Below are 24,171 nucleotides of genomic sequence, written 5' to 3' on the forward strand. Positions count from 1 at the left end.
TCTGCAGAATAGCAGCATCCCTTTTGCGATGGGGCAACTCCAGAGGCACCTTGTGTGGCTATTAGGTGAGGACATGGAACCAATACAGTGTGATTAGGTGTGTGTCTAACAGTTGTCCCTCGCCATTTGCAGGTGACTCTGGTTACCCCAACCTGTCATGGCTACTGACCCCAGTGAGGAATCCCAGGACAAGGGCAGAGGAACTTTACAATGAGGCCTATGGGCGAACTAGGAGTATTATAGAGCGGACCTTCGGCCTCCTGAAGGCCAGGTTCCAGTGCCTCCAAATGACAGGTGGTTCCCTATTCTACTCACCAAAGAAGGTATGCCAGATCATCATGGCCTGCTGTATGCTTCACAACTTGGCTTTGCAAGGACAGGTGCCTTTTCTGCAGGAGGATGGTCCAGATGGAGGTGTTGTGGCAGCTGTGGAGCCTGTGGACAGTGAAGATGAGGAAGCAGAAGAAGAGGACATAGACAACAGGAACACGGTGATCCAACAATAATTCCAGTAAGAAGATAACACTGCCTGCTACATCCGATTTAATTCTACTAACTTTCATCTGTCTGTCATTTTCACCCACTGTATGGTCACTGAGTTGTCACTTTCCCTTATGATTTCAGAGAAGTGGGTCCCATTGTGTGACATATGCTTTGTTTCCGCATGGACAAGAGCTGTGTGACATAGGTATGTTGACATTACATTGGATATAGCATTTTGCCACTGTTATTGCTAATACACATTTTCGAAAGCACAGACTGACTCCAGATTGTTTTGTGATTTAAGGGTGTTTATTTAAGTGGTAAATAGTGGAGGAGGTATTAAAATGGTCAGGGGTGATGGTGGAGGAATGTCCATGGCAGAGTCCAGTCTATTAGTCTAACAGGTACATTGTCCAAAGGGGCATAGGAAGTGGAGCTGGGGCAGTTTAAGGATGGACAGGGTGACAAAGTGGGACAGAAGGATGACAACCAGGGTGGTCTCATTTCTTGGCAGGGTCTTGGCATTGTTCTCTGTCTTACTCCTGGATCTCAGGGACTGTTTGCGGGGTGGTTCTCCATCTGCAGGGAGTGGGGTGCTGGTGTCATGGTCCTGTGGCGGTGCCTACTGTCCACCAGCGCCGGCGGAGGTCGTGGGCAGTTCATCATCCAAGCTAGTGTCAGGGGCCCCTTGTTGTGCCACAGGCTCCCTCCTGGTGTTGACGAGTTCCTTCAGCACCCCTACAATGGTGCCCAGGGTGGAATTGATGGATTTTAGTTCCTCCCTGAACCCCAAATACTGTTCCTTCTGCAGCCGCTGGGTCTCCTGAAACTTGGCCAGTACCGTTGCCATCGTCTCCTGGGAATGGTGGTTGGCTCCCATGGTGTTGGAGAGGGCCACGTGGAGAGTTGGTTCCCTGGGCCTGTCCTCCCCCTGTCGCACAGCAGCCCTCCCAGTTCCCCTGTGTTCCTGGGCCTCTGTCCCCTAAACCGTGTGCCCACCGCCACTGCCCCCAGGTCCCTGGTGTTGTTGGGGTGGTGGGTTAGCCTGGGCTCCCTGTAGTGGTGGACACACTGATGCTTGACGTGTCCTGGGGACAGAGGTATGGGCACGCTGGGTTGGTGCTGTGCTGGTGTTTCCAGAGGGGGGAAGCTCTGTAGTGGCATGTGCCAGTGTGAGGGGAACCGACTGTCCCGAGGTCCCAGATGGGCCGGGCTGGTCATCTGGATCCAGTTGGACAGAGCTGCTGTCATCACTGTGGGCCTCTTCTGTGGGTGGAGTGGACATTGTGGACCCTCCTGTCCGGTGACGTTGGGTAGGGGTCCTGCAGGGGTGTAAAGGAATGATTATTGCATCTGTGTGTGCCGTGGTGTGCAACGTGTGGGTGACCCTGTACCCCAGTGCTTGCATTCCTGTGTAGGACCTTGTGTGATAATGGTTTGGGGGTTGTATGGGTATGTACAGTGGACATGCTTTGGTGATGGTTGTCCATGCTTTGGTGTTACATGCAGGGCTTGGGTTTGGGACGTGTGGTTTGTGACAGTGTGACATCTGTGAGGAGTTGGAGTGATCGGGTGAGGGCAAGGGTGGGGGTATGTGATAGCATGCAGGTGGGAGGGTGATGAAGTAGTGAAAGATTAGCCTTACCAGAGTCCATTCCTCCAGCTTCTCCTGCGAGGCCCTCAGGATGCAGTATAGCCAAGACCTGCTCCTCCCATGTCAGTTCTTCTGTCGCAATTGTTGACGTAAGGGTTTGTGGGTGATGTGGGTGTGTGTTATATATTGTATTGGGTGTGTGGGAGTGGTGTGTGTATGTGTATCAGGTGTGTGTATTTGGAATTGTCCAATGTGGTGTTGTTTTGTAAGTGTGTGTGTATTTTGAGCGATGGAATACTGTGGTTGAACGACCGCCGCTTGGATTCGTGGGTCGTGATAGTGTGGGCGTATTCCTGTTGGTGTGACGGTGGAGGTTTTGTTATCGCCAGTTTATCATTGACCTTTGGTGTGGCGGACTTGTGTGGGTGTCTGTATTTTGGCAGTTTCCGAGCTGTGGGTCATAATGACTGTGGTGGAATTCCGTGGCCGCGGGGGGGTGTTGGCGGTCTTCTGCCCGGCGGTAAGCGGCTTTTACCGCCAATGTTGTTATGAGGGCCTATGTGTCATTGGGAAATGCATATGCAGATCAAGTCGCAAAGTTTTGTGCCTTGAATGGCATATCCTTCAAAGGAAATTGGGAGTTGTTATCTGAAAATGATGAGGCCTGTGCAAACTTTACTATGCAAATTATGGATACCTTGGGAGAGTAAAACCTATTCAAGATGATATCCCTCAAGAGGAGCGCAAAGAATGGCTGAAGTTAAAACGTGTCCAGTGGGACGATGAGATTTGGATGGCACAAATGGCTAGATACTACCATGGTAAAGCTCACATAGGGAGAGATACAATGGTCCATACATTTAAACAGTTTTGGTTCAATCCAAAATTTAGGCAAGTTGCTGAAGCAATTTCTCATAGGAGTACCATTTATCAGCAAATGAATGTTGGCAAGGGAACAGTGGTAAATATGGGACACATTGGCATGGTGGGAGGACCATTTAGCAGAATGCAGATGGATTTTATTGAGATGCCTGCATGTGTTTGTTTGAAGTACGTGTTGGTGATTGTGTGTATTTTCAGTCAATGGATCGAGGCTTATCCCACATGGAGAAATGATAGCCTTACAGTAGCAGAGTTACTACTTAGAGAGCTAATACCATGTTTCGGTTTCCCGGTCTCTTTGGAATCAGACAGAGAAAGACACTTCAGTAATGAAGAGATTAAATTGCTATGTTCAGCTTTCAACATTGAGCAGGAACTCCATTGTAGTTATCGCTAAGAAGCCTCAGGACTTGTAGAACAGATGAATGGCACTCCAAAGTCAAGATTGGCGAAAATGTGTGAGTCAACGAATTTGAAATGGCCAGATGCATTGCCGTTGGTTTTTATGTCAATGAGAAGTACTCCTGACAACAAAACAGGACTGTCGCCCCATGAAATCCTCATGGGTAGAGCAATGAGATTACCAGCGGTACCTACAAATGCACTTGTGAACATTACAGATGATACGGTGTTAGACTACTGCAAGGGTCTAGCTGATGTCGTACGATCTTTCTCTCATCAGGTGGAAGCTACTACACTAGAGTCATCTCAAGGTCAAGGACATAACTTGAAAGCTGGTGATTGGGTCGTTTTTCACAAGCACATGAGAAAGTTGTGCTTGAAGCCAAGGTGGAAAGGACCCTACCAGATGATATTAATAACGGCTACAGCCGTGAAGTATGCAGGACTTGTGAACTGCGTGCATGCAAGCCATAGTCGGAAAGTGTACAATCCAACAGAGCAGAAAGAAAAGCTGTTGAGATTACCTGTACATGAGAGCACCCCAGGTCAAGAAAAACATAGAGAAGACCTGGAGGTGGAGTATCCACACCTGTGTCAGATGAGGTGGAAGGTATCTTGGAAGATGGGGGGAACCATCCTTGACTGAAAGACTAAAAGAACCAGTCCGAGGAATATAAGAGAGAGTACCGGTGAAAAGAAGACTTGCCCAGAGGAAGGTGTCCTCAGAAGCAGTTGGTCTGATAAACAAGACTGAACAAGTGACTAACCCCAGTGGGGAAAGAGTTGAGACAGATCCAAGCCAAAAGGGTTTGACTCCTCTTGAACCAGTTGCGGGAACATCAAAGGAGAAGAGTTCAATTTTGAAAAGAGTTTTGTTGAAAAAGCCACTGAAAGGTGATAATTGGCCAGAGAGGAGTTCTGAAGCAGGGAAGATTAATGTGGTACCACCAATTAGGGAAGAAAACAAGCTGAATGGAGAAGAAGATCTGAGTGAAGGAGTAGCTTGTGGTGGTCAAAGATTGAAAAGGAAAAGAGTTGCCAACTAAAGATATTCTGGTCCTGAATGGGCATATGCAAATTCAACTACAAATAAATGGCAAGAAGAGTTTTTGAGTTTTTGTTTTGACAGAGACATTCTGGGTCTATATTTTGGTACATGAAGGAAATTAATGCACAATTGTTCTGAAAAATAGAATTTGGAGAAAGAAAGTGAAGAGACTTTGTTGAAATAATAACTGGAAGAGATTTTGATAACCAAGTTTGACAAGCTGCTAAACTGAATTTGACAAATTTTTACCGAACTCTGACAAAAGGTCCTGAAAGTGTGAAGGAACTTTTGAAAACAAATACAATAAATAAATTAGGGTGGATTGCATTTGAACATTGAAGATTGCAAGTTGAAGATTTTTTAATTTTTTGTCTTTTTATTTTTTGTTTGTTTTTTATTTTTGCTGCATAGCTATAATTGTTTTTGCTTTTATCTTTTTGGGTTCTTTATAGACCATGGAATACTTTAGTAGTCAACATACTAAGAATAGTCGTTCTGAATGTATAGGTATTGGTTTGGCATTTGTTTGTGCAATCGTATCTTTGTTATTGATTGTGAGTGTGATTGTTTTTTTAATCGAGTGGAGCCAACCATACTATAGTTGCACCTACTACTGTTACTGTTTCAAAATCCACTACTGATCTTTTAGAGATAGACAGGGTTAGAATCGATGAGAAATGCTTATCTGAAGGGGAAAAACTTTCTTCTAATGTCTTCTATTGATTATTACGTGAGTATGTTGATGTAATGAATGCTAAAGATTGTTATGTTTGCACGCAGATTCCAGCCTATGTTGAGGAGGGGATTGCTTATCATAGTTTACCGCTTACTAATGCTATAAGTTGTAGTCTTTTACTAACAGGATTCTATAACCAAGAATATATTCAATATTTTTATTTGAACACAGTTGTTATGTTTTCTTTTGTGCCTATTATTAAAAATCTTAATAAGATAGTTAGGGATTATAACAGAGATAGTAAAGGGTTTCTTCGAACCTACATCACCATTTGGGACTGCTTTCGTGCATCACAACATTCTCACCTGTTTACTTACACCCGCAGAGAAGAAATTTCTAGATAACACAGAGGATAGGAGAAGAACAATTAAAACAAAAATATATAAGGGATTCGTTTTGCGAAGTCCTGGAACTGATCATGCATATACTGACATTACTAACAAGGGAAGTTGAACTTAGATGAATTGCATGTTGGCAAACTTTACACAGGCCGCAATCTAATTTAGAGTATATGTGGGAGCAAGTGAATGTAGGCATGTGTTTTTGTTTGGGAGTAAATGGAGTTTTATGGTGAATAGTCAGGATCCACAAGTGCCTACTACATTTGTGGGAACAATGCTTATGACCGTCTTGCTAGAGGATGGTATTGCAAATGTTATTTGGTAATCATATTTCTGAAAATGTACCAACTGGAAGACTTGAGTAAGTTTGCTAAATTTTCTGAAATTCAAACGAGACATAAGCGAGAATCAACTTTTATCATAATGGGAGACATATTTGGAGCAATAATTCCTTCAGCGGTCGTTGCTCTGAATTCAATAAAGATACAGAAGTTGTCTACAGTTGTAGATGACATGTTAACAGACCATTCAGGAGCTATTTTACTCCTGGATACTGAATTGGCTGTGACAAAAGCTATGACTCCTCAGAACCGCCTTGTGTTAGACATTCTCTTAGCAAAAGAGGCAAGGAGTTTGTAAATTACCTTGGCCGCATCACTGTTGCTCATACATACCGGACAATACTAAGTTCGTTAGAGTTTTAATTAATAACTTAACAAGAGATGAAACAGAATTAAAATAATTAACTGAAACTACTATTTGGAAAAAGGCTGGCAAGGGAATTGCTTCAGTGGGAAATTGGATTGGCAAACTATGTGGCGGTATTATATAAAAATTAGTGAAATGGATTTCAATTTCTATGTGTTGTCCAATTGGAATTTGAGGAATATATAAATTGTTTCAAATGATTAAAAGCAGAATATTTTCGAAGAATCAGAGGAGGATAGATGTACAAGTGGAAACATTTTATGGAGAAAATTCGAGAAGAATTAAATTTTATACAAATGTGAAGAGGATTAAATTCTAAATCTTTGAAATATATACATTTATTTGTGGGTTTTTTATGTGATGCCATATATAGTCATTAGAGGAGGGATTGTAAGAGTGTAGATTTTTGTGTTTATTTTTCACATTTGTAACAGTACTCATATTTTGGTATAGTAATCATTGTGTACTAATTTTATTGTCAAAGTCGTGTTTTGTGATCGACTGAATGGCCACCATCATATGTAAGGCCTACTTTTCGTTTTCTATGCTAACTTAAAGCTAATTAAATTATTCTGTCTTTTCAAAAAGAGTGTGTTTCCTTGCTAAAACAAATGTCAGAATTAGTGTGTATTTAGTGGCCCCTGCTGGACTAAAGCAGAAGCAGATGCAAGGTCACTGAATATGTTATCTGTACAAAATGTTTCTAGTGTGTTCTGTTTTCTAGCTGTGTTTCCGGGGCCTTACTGACTTCATTCATTGTGTTTGTATATTTTGCTTGTAGTTATGTTTCTAACCTATGTTCTTTCCTCCAGGGAAAAGAGTGGGATGATGAAAATGTTTCCATATTTTGTAATCATTATCTGGGGACGAAGTAATTGAAGTTTTGAACAAAGGGTCAACAGATGCAATGGAGGAACGGAAGAAGAAATAATAAAATATATTAGTTTGAGTTTCGTCAATGGAATAATTGCAAATAGAAAGGCTTAGAGCTAGCATTTTATATAATTTTGATATCTGTTAGTGTTCTGATTGGACGTAGTTTTCACAGCATATTTCTCTGAACCAATCATAGTATTTAATAAGTTTAATTTAATGTTCAGTCACTATTGGTTCGGGGTCATTTCTTCATTCACCTTTTGGTCATTCATTCGTATTGAATCATTCATCTCTGTTTATTATTTTCTGAGTTTACTTAGGTGGTCATTCAGACCTTGGCGGACGGCGGAGCCCGTCCACCAAGGTACCGCCGTGAAATGACCGCACCGCGGGGCGGCCATTTAAACATTTCCGCTGGGCCGGCGGGCGCTCTCCAAAAGAGCGCCCGCTGGCCCAGCGGAAATGCCCCTGCAACGAGGACGCCGGCTCAGAATTGAGCCGGCGGAGTTGCAGGGGTGCGACGGGTGCAGTTGCACCCATCGCGTATTTCAGTGTCTGCTTTGCAGACACTGAAATACTTTGCGGGGCCCTCTTACGGGGGCCCCTGCAGTGCCCATGCCATTGGCATGGGCACTGCAGGGGCCCCCAGGGGCCCCGCGGCACCCCCTACCGCCATCCTGTTCCTGGTGGGAGACCCGCCAGGAACAGGATGGCGGTAGGGGGTGTCAGAATCCCCATGGTGGCAGAGCGCGCTCCGCCGCCATGGAGGATTCCCCCAAGCAGCGGAAAGTCGGCGGGAGACCGCCAACTTTCCGTTTCTGACCGCGGCGGAACCGCCGCGGTCAGAATGCTCGAGGGAGCACCGCCAGCCTGTTGGCGGTGCTCCCGTGGTCGGTGACCCTGGCGGTCACCGGCCGCCAGGGTCAGAATGACCCCCTTAGTCTGTTCAATACTGAAGAAATGCTTTGATGGTTTAGTAATCTTAAATTCCAAAATCTAAACTATACCCCTCATGTTGTTCCTGTTCCGATCCTGTTTCGATCCTGATGTCTGATGTTGCTGCCCCTTGATGAAGTAGATGTTGTTGCTGAATACCTTAGTGATTGGGTAATTGTATGAAATGCATATTGTTGTTTGTCTTTTGTTTTTCAGGTACCAACTGCTGATAATATAATACTGCTGCTATTTTGGATAGTTCCTTAGCTAGATGTTTTTCCTAAATTTATGTTACTAAATTATTTTCACATGAAGCCCAACATGTTGATCCTAGTTAGTGGTTAGTGAGGTATTATTCTCATATTCTTGGATGGTTATTGATGTCTTTCCTTTACTAATTCAAATGTATTCAATTGATCAATTTATCTTGCTCAGATTCTAGTGCTACGGTTTTGTGTAATAACCATTGAGATATTGTGTTTGTTTGCATTGATTAAACTTAGATTCATGCGCACATTAAGTCAACCATTGTTGTTTCTGTATATGTATCATTTGAGTGTGAGAATTATTTTTAAACCTTTAGCATTGTTAATATAGGGAAATAAATCTTTAACTTCTTAATAAATTGGTGTGGTTATTGGAGTACTAATAGATTATTATATGTTTGTTATAAATTGTTTATGGCGTTTATATTATGATGTTATCTTTAAAGCAAACTGGGTTTGGTCCATCAACCTAGGGGATAATATCCGCTATCTAGTCTGTCTGGACTAAATAGTTAGGATTTACTGCGTTAGCAGGTTCAAAACATTTTATTATCCCTTTAGAAATTCCTGGAAACAGTGTATGGTAAAATGCATGCTTTGGCCCTGTTTTTATCAAAATCTTCTTGGTGTAAAATCTTTCAAACTACACTATTGAAAGTCAGGTTTGCTTGTATCACTCCCTCACTCATGTAGTAAAGTCTGATGCAGCAACTACAGCCACCTTTAAAGTCCACTGGCTGCATTGGTGCCCACTCCTTCCCATAATTATTTCATCCTTGGTTGGGTTCACTGTAGATGAATTCCCATCTTATATGCCACTTCTCGCACATAAGGCTGGTAATTAAAAGCCTTATAATTTGTGAGTCCTGGTTCCCCTGATAGTAGGCATCTGCAAAGTGCCTACTATCAGGGTTGAAGATAGTAGGCGCTTGGAGATTATGGAGTCAGTGTACATACTATGTGTATAAAAATAAATCAATTTGGTTAATTCTTACATTCTATAAGAATATGATTGAATTCATAATCCATATTTTATCTTCTATATGAAATGTACAGAAATATAAGTCTCTTTCAAGGATTTCCCCCCAAAATGTTGTAAATAAAAATATCTTCAAAATCCTTGCAGACTTCTGAACTTAATAAACCAGATTCAAACACGTTCTTAAGCATTCATTTGAATTAAACACCGTTGATGGTCCTCGTAAAAATCCTTGAAGAAATACAATTCCTACCTTTCTCCAGTAGTGCTTCCATTTTCTCACAGGTCTGATCATTTTTCACCACAACCTGAAATCCCAAGTTCTGAAAACAATGCTGAATATCTTTGGCATCTTTGTCACTACCACTGCGAGCACCCATACCTGCAGAAGAATAAAACATACATTTAGACTTTTATTGACACTTATGGGGAAAACATAATAAACAATTAAAGAACTGTAAAAATTGCTTTCTGTCATTCGTTACTACTGTATAATCAAATGCCCTGCATTACAGACCACGCTTTCAGGAGAAATATCAGGATACTCCCATTCTGCCATCGCACTAGAATGTCCCGCAGGATTCTGCTTTCAGACTTTATTGCTTCTTAGCTCTTGAGACGTTTTTTACAACTTTCTTGAAGAATTCTTGATTCAGATTCAGTCCTTTATTCTCACATACCCAGAAGGATGCATTCTTTGTCTTTCTCTCCTTTGAACTAGGTTAATTTGTGCTTAATTTGTGTTTATCATTTCTTGTGCGGGGCACCGGCACTTATTTTTGAGGGCCGGCACTTATTTTTTCTGGCTCAAGCATTTACTGCAAGCAAAAAACACATTTTGGAAAGACGGGGGTAGGAGAAAAACGAAAAAGCGTCATAAAGGGAGAAAGCAGAAAGCTGTAGGAGTGAGCTGAAGAGGCAGGGAGTGGCGGTAAATGGATTGAAAAGGCCTGAGATGGCTTCAAGATTAAGCTGCCTCAGTATTCCATGTTCGCACATTTAATTGCAGCAGCCGCAGGTTTAAGAGGAGGGCTTTGGGCACTGGCACGTTTTTATTTATAAATGAAGCATTGGATTAATGAGTCCTGAAACCTTTTTAGCTTACTAGCTATAATTATGATTGTGAACTGGCTTTATAAAATGTAAGTGTGCCGCTCAGTATTCTTACAACGGTGTTTACTAGCCCTGGGTATAATCTGTGTCATTCCTGTTGCAGAAATTACGCAAGATACCCCCATAAAATAGATGAAATTGTGTTATTATGCGACTTTCTGGTTTTGCCATTTTGTACCACTTTTTAGCACGAAATTAATCTGCAGATCCATTTTGATGCAAGAATATAGTTTATGCAAAAAAAAGCTCAATGTTGTACACTACTCAAACAACAGCTGCACGCCTTCAATTTGTTTTTGTTCTCCCTTTGTCCCCACAATAGGATTTTACCTGAATGCAGTCTCAATTATGTAACATGGCTTAATGGTGTAATTTCAGGCATATCAAGGTACAAGCGTATTGCGAAGTGCCAGAAATTACACCATGTGTATGTTGGTGTAGTGAAATTCTGCTTGGAACGTATGTTTACTGCTACAATTCACACCAATGTGAAATAAGCCTTCTTCCAAGTCCAGGTTCTTGCAGACTTACCATGGGCTTTTTAGGTTGAGCGTAAACGTATGACCTCTTGTAAACTTTTAAGTATACTTCTTCTGTGGGCTTCCAGCAATATCATTTGTTAGATTCAGTCCTTGCTTGCTAGTGGTCAGTCATGCTTCTTTGTCTTCCTTCTTCTGTGTGAGAGCAGGGGCCAACCACTGTATAATTACGCTTTGTCCTGTTTATCTGGTCTGTACAGGACTTTTTTTTTACTTTGTTTCCTGCTCGTGTCCAGGGAGGCTTCCCTTTTCATTTGCAGAGCATTCTTGCTCTGAGTTTAGCTTAGCTGCATACAAGGCTATATATCAGGCTGTTATTTTGTTCCTCAGATGGGGTTTCGGGACGCGAATAGCTCTGCAGAGGATGCACACCATGATCAGCTCAGGTAGGAGAGTGCATTTGTACTCGTTGAACAGCTGTCTGCTGTTCGGCAACCATCCATTCTGATTGTGTGATGAATGATGAGATTGCCTTTATAGGCGGTATGTTCACTAACCTGGGACTATCTTGCTGATTGTTGTTTATTGGTAGACACACTAAGGATTTCAGGGACGGGTTTAGGGGGTTACTGGCTGCGTTCTGAGTGGAATCTACATAGTGTGATGTTGACCGTAGTGCACTTAGTCGAGCTGCCTATGTTTGAGAACGAACCTTCTCCAGGAAGGCAGTAGCACCAGTCAGGGGATGTGAAAAACATGCAGCTTTGCTCTTGCATGCTTCTTTGGCTCAGAAAGCTAAAATGACTGAAATTCACTGATGGAGTTTTATGCACATTTTCTTCACTATTAACATTGGTGGCACATGTGGTTAACCTGTTCCACGAGACATGCCTCTTAACATGCATCAATTTAGCATGTGACAGCTGAGCCACCTTGGGGGTGGACGGACCTCTCTAGTGTGAAAACCATGTACCTCTCCACAGAGCACACCAACAGTGGAGTTCTGTCTATCTCAGTCAGTCCATGACGGCTCATTCCTTAAATTATATTTAATTTCGGAATAGTTTCATTGCATGTTCGTGTGGACATGGTTGTAAATGCACCCTAAACATAGCTGTCAGGGCACCCCATATCACTTGTGAAAGCTTTGGCCTAACATACCTTTTCAGAATTCATCACATAGCTGCCTGGGAGCTGTAGTTTCCTTTATACTATGGCAACTATGCGGCGATAGGACACAGAATGCAACATGCAGTTGGTTGAAAGGTGAGTACTGGACGATAAGGCACTTGGCATCGGGGCTCTTGCTGGACAGATGTCAAAAGTGTGCACAGCAAACGGCGTGCGTCTGATACACAGGTGGAAATAGAGCTGTCAGAGGGTGGGATGATAAACACATTTGCACCTTCTCAGTTTTTTTGGCATGCGAGCATCCAGCTCCCTATCCACCTGCTGGTTGCATTCCAAAAGATGGCAGGAACCAGGTGTGTCTGAAGGAATTATGGGCCAGATGTAGGTAGGCTTTTGCGCCTTGCAAACGGCAAAAAATGCAGTTTGCAAGGCGCAAAAGCCCTCACGCGATGCAGAAACACATTTTGCGAGTCGGAACCGACTCGCAAAATTTGTTTCCGACTCGCAAATAGGAAGGGGTGTTCCCTTCCTATTTGCGACTCGCACCGCGATGTAAGTTGATTTGCAAATCAACTCGCAGTTACCATCCACTTGAAGTGGATGGTAACTCATTCGCATACGGGGAGGGGTCCCCATGGGACCCCTTCCCCTTTGTGAATGCTCACAAAATTATTTTTTCAGAGCAGGCAGTGGTCCTATGGACCACTGCCTACTCTGAAAAAAACCGAAACAAAAGGTTTCGGTATTTTTTTCTATTTGCAGCTCGTTTTCCTTTTAGGAAAATGGGCTGCAAAGAGAAAAAAAAAATGCTTTATTTAAAAGCAGTCACGGACATGGAGGTCTGCTGTCTCCAGCAGGCCACCATCCCCGTGAGTGCCTAGACTCGCTATGGGGTCGCAAACTGCGACCCACCTCATAAATATTTATGAGGTGGGTCTTTGCGACCCAATAGCGAGTCTCAGAAGGTGTCTGAGACACCTTTCAGCATACCAATTTGCGAGTTGCAAATTGCGAGTCGGAAGGACTCGCAATTTGCAACTCGCAAATTGGTTTCTTCCTACATCTGGCCCTATATTTCTGACCTCACCTTCCATGTCTGCATGCTCAGTTTTCTGCCAAAGCCCTAGAGTAGACATTTGGGGTAAATGGGTGATTATATCCCAATATCACCACCAATTATCTAAAAAAAAAATTAATCCTATCCGGAATCCTGGAATAAAGATTAGGAATGAGTTCACGTGAGATAGTTTTAGTAATTCTGAGTGGTGTTCTGAATGATTGATCCCCATATCTCTTTTGTGTTTTTGGTTCCCCTTCCCTTTTGCGCCATTCCTTATGTTGGACAGCGTAGGAATGTGTTAGCATAGCCCTATGATGAAGCATGCCGCGATTAGTGGGTGAGGGCAGTATTTCTAATAACCGTGCTGTGTCAGAAGTATGGTGGAGCCCACTCTGCTGGGGTAGGGTTTCTACCTTGATTACTCGTCCTTTGTGTGTTGCTGATGAATAGATTGGGATGTCGGATAAGGAATTCTTTCTTTCAACCCTTTATTAGTGTGTAAATGAAAGCCCGGGTACCAACAGGCAATTCAAACGGTACCACGCTAAACACTGGATCCTGACATGATAGGAAGGGTTCGCGGAGAAACACAGGCACATACAAAGTTTGTATTACGTAGTGCACCATGACATGTGAGGTTGTAGGGGTCATGGAGGAACGGCTATCCTTTAAAACATCCAGTTTAAAGCAGGCTGCATGTTCTCCACTGAATTTCACAAATAGGAAACCACAGGAAATAAAGTACCCCACAATTTCCTTATAGGAAAGCGTAGAAAACGTAGAGGTCTAGCCAGTGCCTAATTTGTTAAAGAGACCGGAAGTGCAGAGTCGTAGAAAAAGGGTATACGCAAGACTGTCAATCATAGTATTCGGTGTTGTGCTCTAGTATTTATTTATTCATTTACTTACAAATTAAACTCTGGTTTTAGGGTTGTTGTTAAGGGATTGTTGGCATGGCTATGGTTTACAGTTAGCAAAAAAAATCGTATTGTAGTTCTTATAAGGAGGTGCTTCTTTTTTTGGGCTTTAATTAGGTGAAAGCTGTAAAACCAGAGGTGAGATGTGCACAATTCGGACAGCTATACTACATATGCAGAGGTTCTAAGTGGCTCCATGCCACGTGTGACACCTTTAACCACGCCTGCCAATTTAGAGAACAGCACATTGCATACTTAGATTTGCAGACACTGATGCAGGGCCACTGGAATATGACGGGAAAACCAAATTATGCGGCAAAGTTGACTAAATTATGCATCAAGAAAAGAGCTGCGACTGGTGGGACTGCATTAAGTGAGTTTTTTAACTCAAAGATCCTTCGACAGCTCTGGGATATTTGTAGCACGCTGTTCCACAAATAACAAGCGTGACAAATTATACAGTCACAGTACCTGCTGAGTTTCAAAAGCAAAAAATAACATGGCAAAAAAGCCACGCCTGGCTAAAGGTGTACAGGGTCGGACTGACCTATAGGGCAACCAGGCAGTGCCCATTGGGCTGCTCTCTGAGATCGGTGTGTGGGCCAGTTTTGTTGCAGTCTGTAAGCATGTTTTTTTTAAAGGTGGGTCGATTTTTACTTTTGATTTCTCCGATATGAAAACAAGCATTGCCTGCAGCAAACACAAATCCATGTAGTTTCCCATACCTTGCAAAATAATCATACAGCTTGTCGTTACAAATTCAAAACTGGCCTGATTTGCAAAGGTGGGCAACTTTTTAAGCTAGCTGGTTCGCTAACTGTGACCACATTTTTTTGCGATGTCCAGGTCTATTTTGTGTCCTAGTCTGACCTTGAAGGTATAGCACTGCTGTTCCATTGACTTCTGTGCATCCCTACTGAATCATTACAGGAACATGAGGATCCCACAGAGTTATTACTGAAAGCTGGGGGACCCCAGCCTAAGCAGTCTTTATGATTTGAACTGCAAAGCAATACACAGAAATAAAGAAAGAAATATACAAAAAAGAATTACACAATGATTACATTGTGAATTTAATTCACTAACAAAATTGTATTTACACTTTATTAGTCAGCTAGTATTATTTAATTTTCTTAAAAATTGCATACGTCTTGAGTAGGGGTTACAGACCCCTACGTGTCGACCGACTACAGGTTAAGTACCACTGCTGTAACACATTAAAAAATGCAATTTTTGAGATAAAGGACATTTTTTGTGTTGGGGCGAAGGATAGGGTCACATAAAAGGTTTGGTGTATATGAAGTTTTCAACAGTAAAAGCTATCAGTGGATTTACATTTCTTGGCTCAAAATGACACAGAACTTGATAACTGTGTGGTATTTTCACCAGCAGGTTGTGTTAAGTTACCTTGTCATCTCATACCCTCGTAACGTCCACGTGTTGATTCAGATCTTACACTGTATGCTTTTCGACCTTTCTAAGTCACCATGTGCTTCCAGCGACCTCTGGGACATCTTGATGCAACCACGAGATTCCTATGTTGTATACTTTGCTGGGACACTGTCATGTGCCACCTGAGATCCCTACTTCCTTCTGTGCCAGTTCCTTATTGGCGGAATGTTGGTCAGCCAGGGAATTATCCGTGGGATTTATAGACGTTAAACGTGACTCAACTGCACAAGTGTTACTCTTTGAGAAAGAAGAGGGGCTGTCAGTGCGGTGGCATCTCTGATGGTGGTGTCTATGTCAGAGAGGCCCAACACTAAGGTAGACTTGACATTATTTGCCCTCTCTGCCACACCGATTTACTTTTTAATCTTGCTGTAAGAACCTGAGTTGGGCGATATTTATGTATTTATCTAAGAATGTATTTCTTTCTCTTATTTGGCAAAGAGGGCCTGGGCTCACCTAGCAGCGGCGCTTGAGCATAACAGCACATTTCACATCAAGCACGTAAATTTTCAAGATAACACAATTTGGTGAAATGAAGAAAGTAGCAGTGACTCTTCATATGTTTGGGTGACCCTCCTAGTTTATTTCTCTGTGGCTGTCTTGTGTCTTTTTTGGGGAATTGTGTTAGCCAGCCAGCGACACTGATGGTGGGGTGGTGAAAGTCGTATTCTATTGTATTAGCATGGTAGATTTAAATTAGGATGCTAAATGGCAACATTTTTATTTTTATGCTGCAGATACAGGAAGAAGGTAAATGGAAGTGTTTTATTTATATGCAGGGCCACTGGATTATGCAGCAGATAAGGGCCATGCTATGAGGCAGGGTTGACCAATGTATGTGGCAAGAAAAGTCCAATTAGGCATTTACAACACCAATAGCTCTAACTCTGGCAAATGCGAGGCGTATTGCATTGCAAATGCTTGTTTGGAGTTTGTTACCGTTTATCATTTCCTAGGTGCAGCAACTTTGTGTGTGTTCCTAAAGCTTGCTTGCAGGTGCTTGTGTGAGGCTGTTGAATAATGTTGCACCACCCTCTCACTTCAACTGGTTCTGCACTGTAGGGGCCCCCCTTGTTTTAATTGTAATCTAAAATAACTTCAGAAATCATTTAGTAATTAAGTTAATTTATCTATTTAAGTTCTAGAAGCTAAATACGTTTTTATAACTTTCTCTTGGGTTGTGCCATACAAAGTGGGGTGTAAGGTAATGTAAACTGAAAAGGGACATTAATTCCATGGAGAATAAAGATTAAAAGGATACCACAAAGACAAAACAAAATGTGCTGGCTCACGTGTCGCAATGTCTCACAAGTTGGAAAGAGTCTGCATCACTGATGAATCCTCATACTCTTTGGTGGTCTACTAGACCAAGCAGTCTATGCATATTGCTGTAACGGAGACACTCAGGAAACGATGACTTGATGATAAATTAAGTTTATTAATGCAAAGAGGTCGAGCGCGACTTCCTTCTTTGCCAGTTGCTCACAAATGTCAAAGATCAGAACGTTCACCCTCACATGACAACAAAAGAACTCTGAACTAGTAACGCTCCTAAAAGTAATATTAAATCACACATTAGCACCTATACAGTGGACAAATTACACCACATGCCAGGGGACAATGAGCACAGAACTGAATCATGTTTGCGCTAAGATAGTCACAGGGTTCTCAAAGAAATATAAATGTAGGGGACACGGACACACAGGGTTTACTAAGGAGGTCAGAAAACAATGGAGGAGAAAATGCAAGTACTAAGACTGCTTAATACGCTCCCAACACTAGGTCAAAAAATCAGTAGCAACTAAATGGGTCTCAAATAAAAAAATGTCTCAGGTCGAGAGAACATTTAAAGAAGCGAGATGGATGGATTTTTTTAGTCTGTTTTTTCCTTATTAATTGCTACACTGTATAAAGGTTCCCATTGCCGATGTCTACAGTCTTCTATTTGATCATGAGAAATCTAAACACCTGGTCAGTGGTTCCTGTTTTCTCCCTGAAACGTGCTTGGTAGTGGCTTAGAATATAATTTTCCTTAATCCGATCACTGTGGTTATCTAGTACTTGTTTAGAAAATATATTTTGGATAGTGTTCAAAAGACTAAGGACCGAAATACAATATTGGCGGTCTGAGGACCCCCAATGCTACGGTGGCGGCAGACTGCAGAGGTCCCATATGAGTAAAATGTTGCTGGCAGCCATTATGGGAGTTAGGCTCTAATTTTGAGTTTGGCGGATGGAAAAGCCCATCTTCCAAACTCCTGACAGGGTGGCCGCCGCCTTCGTGATGACCGCCCCTCCAAACCCATTAGGAGTTTCCCTCAAGGCTGGCGGGCAGACACCTCAGTTTGGGTGGGTCCTTTTGTGTCAGATATCTTCATCTGGAGCTTTCGCGGTCAGGGGGGTCCTTGGGATTCCCTCTGCAGACATTGTCGTGAAGGGGTGGAGAGGTCAACCCAGGGTGGGCACTTGCTTGAAATTGCTTGGGGATCCTCTCTAGCTGGTTGGGCCACCTGGACACGGGCCGTGGGCGTCGGGTGTAGAGTGGTTAGGACTCACACATTCGGAGTGAGGTGGTTGTTGGTTTCTTCTTGGATAGTACTGCTGTCCACAGGAGTTCTTGGTCCTTTTGGGTGCAGGGCAGTCCTCTGGAGCTTGGCAGAGGTCGCTAGTCCCGCTGGATACGTCACTGCTCTTTTGCAGGTTCTTTGAAGTAGGAGACAGGCTGGGGCCAAATCAGTTGTCATCTTCCTTCTTCACTGCTGTGTTTTTTAGCTAAGCAGTCCTTCTTCTTCTTGTTAGGTCACCAGGAATCTCATGAGCTGGGTTCAGGAAGGCCCTTAAATCCTAGTTTAGGGATGTTTTAGGGGTCAGAGGGCAGTCGCCAATGGCTACTGTCTCTGAGGGTGAATACACCCTCCTTGTGCCCACTCACTCAGGGGAGGGGGGCACAAACTTAATCCCATTGGTCCCTGTCCTCCAAACCAAGATGGAGGATTCTGCAGGGGGAGTCACCTCAGCTCTGGAGACCTTAGGGGTGGTCCTGGCTGGGATATACACATACACATAGGTAAGATCTGTGTTTGTATATATAAGGAGGACGTGGTTTTATGTGTGTGTGTGATAGGTTTGAATGTAGGCAGGACAAACTCAGCTATTCACCCTTACAATATGAACCTGTTGCTTGAAGTGGTAGGACTTTGACAAGGTGCACTACCAAGTGCCATATAGAAAAATGTGAATGTTACTTTGTTACACATCACATGTATGCAATAAGAGAGAACTGAAAGCAGTGTCCAATATGAATTAACTGTAGTTGCCTAGCAACTGTTTTGTCCAGTTATTTTGTAATTTGTGCTGTAATGCATTTGTAGAATAAAAGGTGACAGTTAGAATATTATGGCTATGGGTGATTGTGTGTGGCTAACAGTTCCCCAGAAAGAATGCAATCAGCAAACATAGGCTCAAGGTAGATGGCTAACATTTGCAGAGTATGAGGTTCTCCATCTGAGCTGCCCATGCAGCACATATTGAAACCTCGCTAAATTCAAGAGGTTATGTTTGTGGTGTTTTGTCAAATAAGGCTGAACTGCACTGGCTCCGGTTACCCTCTCCAATTTCCATCTCATGGGAGCTTTGTCGCAAAATGATAAGGAGCTCTATGCTGTTCAAGTTAAAGGCAGGCCACAGCTGATGCTGGAAATGTGCATCTTTCTGGGTGATTGACAGTAGGAGACAATGCACCACTGGAGGAAGCTGTGCCAATAACAAACAAGCATTTGTAATGCAATGGGTCTCACGTTTGCTCGAGTTAGAGCTATTAGCGTTGTAAATTCCTAACTGGGCTTTTCTTTCCACACAAACTGAAAATAAAAAGTAAAACAGTTCACATAAGCGAGTTGATTCAAAGTGCCACCACCGCCATGAGCGTGAGCACCAAGGAGAGACACAAAAGGAAAAAGAAGTTCGCTCAGTCAAAGTTATCTGCAAAAGTTCAATTATGCATATAACAGGGTCGACGGCCAAGGCGGCAACCAAATTGCCCCAAGGAGGGACAAACGTAAAACATTTTCCAACGAAAACAAAGGATTTTTAAAAGGCAAGCCCATGAACGAACTATAGTGAAGGACCTGCAGTGGGCGTGGGTAAAAGCCCAGATACATACCAACACGTCGGAAAAGCAGCGCTTGCGCACTGCTATACTCAACCTAAAAACCAAGGCACTATTAAGCCAATGAGAGGGTAAACAACACCAAGCATGCACACAGCTGAATGTCATCCAATATTTCACCTTCTGCCAATGCTTAAGCTATTGGAATCATACAACAAATAATGCAAGGTAGGCTTTTTTACCATGGACAAAGAGTAAAACCACCATTGTGGGACTTCCCAACCCAAGCAAACTATCCCAGCTATGGACCTCTAATAGACCATTATCAATGATCAGTCTTATGACTGGAATTGTAAGTAAAATCCTATTATTTGTTTCATAAGGGGTAGTTTTAGTAATAGTTCACACAGATAGGCTGCATCCCACAGTGGTGAGCCAACAATAATTTCAGGCATTTATTTCTCAACATGGTTAGTATATCATTAGACAGAGTCTATAACAAGAAAATCGTAATCAAAATATCGCTGCTTTCTAGTCCACAATAGAAAATCTACTTCCAATATATCTATAAATAATATTTAGAACACCATATTTATATCAGACACTATTTTTGTATACAATATTGTAACATAAAGCCTTAGACAGAGTTCCTAGAGCCATGGTTAAACTCCAAAAGAGTGCTTGACTTCATTGGTTGAAAATTGCTATTTGAAACACTTGGGCCAATATTTATGACAAATGACGCACAACTGCACCGGCATAGATGTGCGTCATTTTTATTAACGCAAAGGAACAACATTACCTAACGCCATCAGTGTGCCATATTTAAAAAAAGATGCACAGTGGCACTAAAGAATGGTTAGTGTCTCAAAAAACGAAGCTAGCCAGTGATGGATGGCGTTAGGGGAAATGGCGCTAGTGGATCAAAAATGATGGTAGGCTGATTAGCAGCAAAATATCTACCGTTAGTCAGCCTACCGTCATTTTTTCATACACAAGCAGCCAAATATAGACAGGGGTCATTGCCACAACCCCAATGCCCACCACAGGGAACCAGTGTCCCCAGGACAAGCCCAACATACCCAATGCCAGCCAGGGGGCCCCATGTAAGGGGCCCCCCAGTGGCGCCCCACACACATTCACTTACCTGTGATGGGCTCCCCCCTCCAGTAGTGCCCCTATGGTGTGGGTGGTGGTGATGCTGGCGGTTGGTGTGGGCATCTATGTGCCCATTCCATGGCGTTTCCCCATGGAAATGGCCCTGCCGGCGCTTTAATGCCTGGTGTGACCAGGCGGTAAATAATGGCGCTAATTGGGCTTAGTGCCCTTATTTAGGTCCGCCTCCAAGGTGCGCATAGTTTCAGCGTCTGGAGGTATATATGGCACTGGGGGGCTAGCGTCTTTTTTAGGAAGGGATCATCTACCTTGCATCTCATTGTCGCAATGAGACGCAAGGTGGGTTGGTGCTTCCTAAAAATGTCGCTAACTCCAATATTTTGATGCTAGACGGGTCTAGCGTCAAAATATAAATATGGAGTTAAGTTAGCACCGCTTTAGCGGCAAAATATGTGACACTAAGTCAACGCTAACTTTCCACAAATATGGAGCTTAGATTCATCCCGAAGATAATTCAATTGATATGTATGCTGTGTAAAAAAGAGATCAGAGGTGGCTGCTGTTGAAGAAAAGTGGTTGGGCAGCACAGGGGGAAAATAAAAAATAAAAAAGTACTTCACTGCAGGCCACGGCCTTGGCGCTCTTCTGCTCCTCTGCTCCTGTTGACTCCTGGCAGTCCATGGGCCAGTGCACAGGCTCCAAAACTCCCCTGAGCCAATACAGACACTGCTCTCAAGCTGGTAATACTATTACCCAACATGAGAAAAGCACCAGGATTGGTCTGAATGGACTGGTTCGGTCTGGGAAGTCTGTGTCTGTTCTCCACCTGGCTGTGCAACACAACTCGGGTAGGAGTAATCTAAGTGCGCATGTCAGTTTGGCTGTCCTAAGACAGCCAGCCAAACTGAGATGCGCACTTCCAGTGCCCACCTCTCCTCCTTCCTGCTGGTGTCCGTCAGGATAGCCACCACCCACATAATACAAGATTTGGCTTTGTTTTCAGTGTCTGCAATTGTGTTTACTATACTTTGGTGTTGCTGGTGAAATTAAGGTTCTGATTCAAAAGAAGGTGTGTTTGCACTGCTGAGAGAGCAGTCGGTGACGCTCGTCTGCCTTAACAGAGGAGCTGGCACTGAAAGACATAGCATAAAACAGAACCATAGAATACGTTGATAGGAAAAGACAAGGATAATCTAGCTCATCAATTTCTGTCACTTTAGTATGCATGCATAAATGAGTCATAATATCCATAAGGCGCACATCACTACTGTTTGCTGATACATTGTTGATATACATGGAAACATCCCTCAGACTAAGTACTCTATCTGCTAAAACACATTGGATATTTCAGTGTTACCTCTGAATTTAGTTCTGATTTAGGCCGGTCATGGCTGTTTCCAAAAGAGGACACAAAAAGAAGGGATGATACAGATTTCTTCGGTATTACCATCACTCAAAAAGATGAAGGACCTTAATTCTAGTTTGGCGGGCCAACCATTGGCACACCAGACCCATGGGGAGGAGACCGCCGCAAAGCTTGAGGTCCCCCCGACAGCCCTCTTACAATGCTTGCACCGGGCTGACTGGCGGAAACCTCCGTATTAGGAGGTATCTGCCGGGCAGTCTGGTGGAAACAGTGTGGCGGCATTGTCCTCATCTGCTCCGACTGCCACCACCCCATCAGGATCTGTGATCCTGGTGTTGGCGGTGGTCCCCTGGCGGTCTGGCTGCCAGGGCTGTAATCTGGCAGTTGAACCTCCAAGAGTGCGGTGGTCCAACTGCCACCTTTAGTTGGATGGTCACAAGACCACCAAACTCATAATAAGCCCCAAAGTCTCATGAGTTACTAACCTAACTAGAGCAGTAGAAGGAGATCAGTTCATTGGAGGAATGAGATTCTGTAACTGATCATGAGGTGTGTACTTCTCAGTAAGGCAACAGGCTTGCAATGACTACATTGGTTTCAGCCTTGCCTTTGCATACCAAGCCTGTCTTCTCTATAGAACCGTAACTGATCAGAAAGCACTCAGATGAAGGTTGTGAACGGAATTCATTAGCTGTCATGTGGATCTGTAGGGATGTGTTAGCCAGAGGCAGTCGTAAGACATGGCAGTGCACGAACAACATGCAATGCATTGATGGAAAGGTGTCTTTCTGCTATACACCACCAATTGAATTTAGTAAGCGGCTTATGTATCTTAGACTTGTTTATGAAAGACTTGAGGTGAGAATGTAGGTGATATTATGCTAATGCAAATAAGCATGAGTACCACTGTAACTTGATGACCATCTTGGAAGGAATATTCCATACCTTGCAAGGAGCTCCCAAGCAATTCACACCTCATTATGATTACTTTCCGTTGTTCTTATGCAAATAAATCTTCGTATGATTCCAGCAGATCACTGACATAATATAGATGAATACAATATTGAAATATAAAAATATCAGAAAATAAATAACAAAAAGTAAAATATCAACTTCCTATACTTAACTAGTGAAAGAGCAAATATCAAGAACACAAATGTTGTTAAAAATATTGGAAACCATAATATCATCACCTTTAAATAAAATCTAATTAAAATGGGTTTGTAAAGCGCTCTAACATGAAGGTATTAAAGCGCTAAGCGATTTTGAGAGCATACCACACTGCAGGAGGAAAGAGGGGGGATCTCCCAGTATCTGGCAGACCTTCTTGGGTGAGTAGCACAGGGGTCCACCTGTTAGATGGAGGCACCCAAACCTGGCCTTCAGGAGGCCAAAGGTACGTTCAATTATTCTTCTTGTTCGCCCATGTGCCTCATTGTAACGTTCCTCTGCCCTTGTCCTGGGATTCCTCACAGGGGTCAGTAGCCATGATAGGTTGGGGTAACCTGAGTCACCTGCAAATATTGAGGGACAACATTTAGCCACACACTATGCCATATAGCACACACCATACCCATACACCAACATCCACTGGGTGGGAAGCAGAGCTCACCTATTAGCCACAACCAGTGCCTCTGTAGTTGGGCCATCACATTTGGGATGCTGCTATTCCTCAGGATGAAGGCATCATGCACTGACCCAGGATACTTAGCATTGACGTGAGACATGAACCGGTCCGCCAGACACACCATCTGCACATTCATTGAGTGAAAACTTTTTCGATTTCTGAACACCTGTTCATTTTGCTGGGGGGGGAGGGGACAAATGCAATATGTGTTCCATCAATTGCCCCAATTATGTTAGGGATGTCCCCCATTGCATAGAAGTCAGCCTTCACTGTGGCCAAATCCTCTACCTGGGGGAAAAAACTGCACATGTGATTAATCAAGGTACACAATACTCTTGTCAGCACGATTGAGAACATTAGCTGTGACATTCCTGCTGCCAAGCCCACTGTCACTTGGAAAGAACCAGTTGCCAAGAAATGGAGCACAGATAGCACTTGCACAAGAGGGGGGATCCCAGTGGGGTGATGGATAGCAGATATTAGGTCAGGCTCCAGTTGGGCACACAGCTCCGTGATTGTGGCCCTGTCAAGTCTGTAGGTGAGGATAATGG

At 43.2% G+C, this 24,171-nt stretch overlaps 1 protein-coding gene across 1 annotated transcript in view; it reads right to left on the reverse strand.

Moving 5' to 3' along the window:
- LOC138300242 (caspase-7-like) overlaps positions 1 to 24,171 on the reverse strand; it is a 231,587-nt gene that overhangs the window by 172,228 nt on the left and 35,188 nt on the right. The window contains exon 4 of the mRNA XM_069239327.1: positions 9,505 to 9,633. Coding sequence (XP_069095428.1) covers positions 9,505 to 9,633 — 129 coding nt within the window. The remainder of the gene's footprint in view (positions 1 to 9,504; positions 9,634 to 24,171) is intronic.

The sequence above is a fragment of the Pleurodeles waltl genome, chromosome 6 (genome assembly GCF_031143425.1).
Source record: "Pleurodeles waltl isolate 20211129_DDA chromosome 6, aPleWal1.hap1.20221129, whole genome shotgun sequence".
Lineage (NCBI taxonomy): Eukaryota > Metazoa > Chordata > Amphibia > Caudata > Salamandridae > Pleurodeles > Pleurodeles waltl.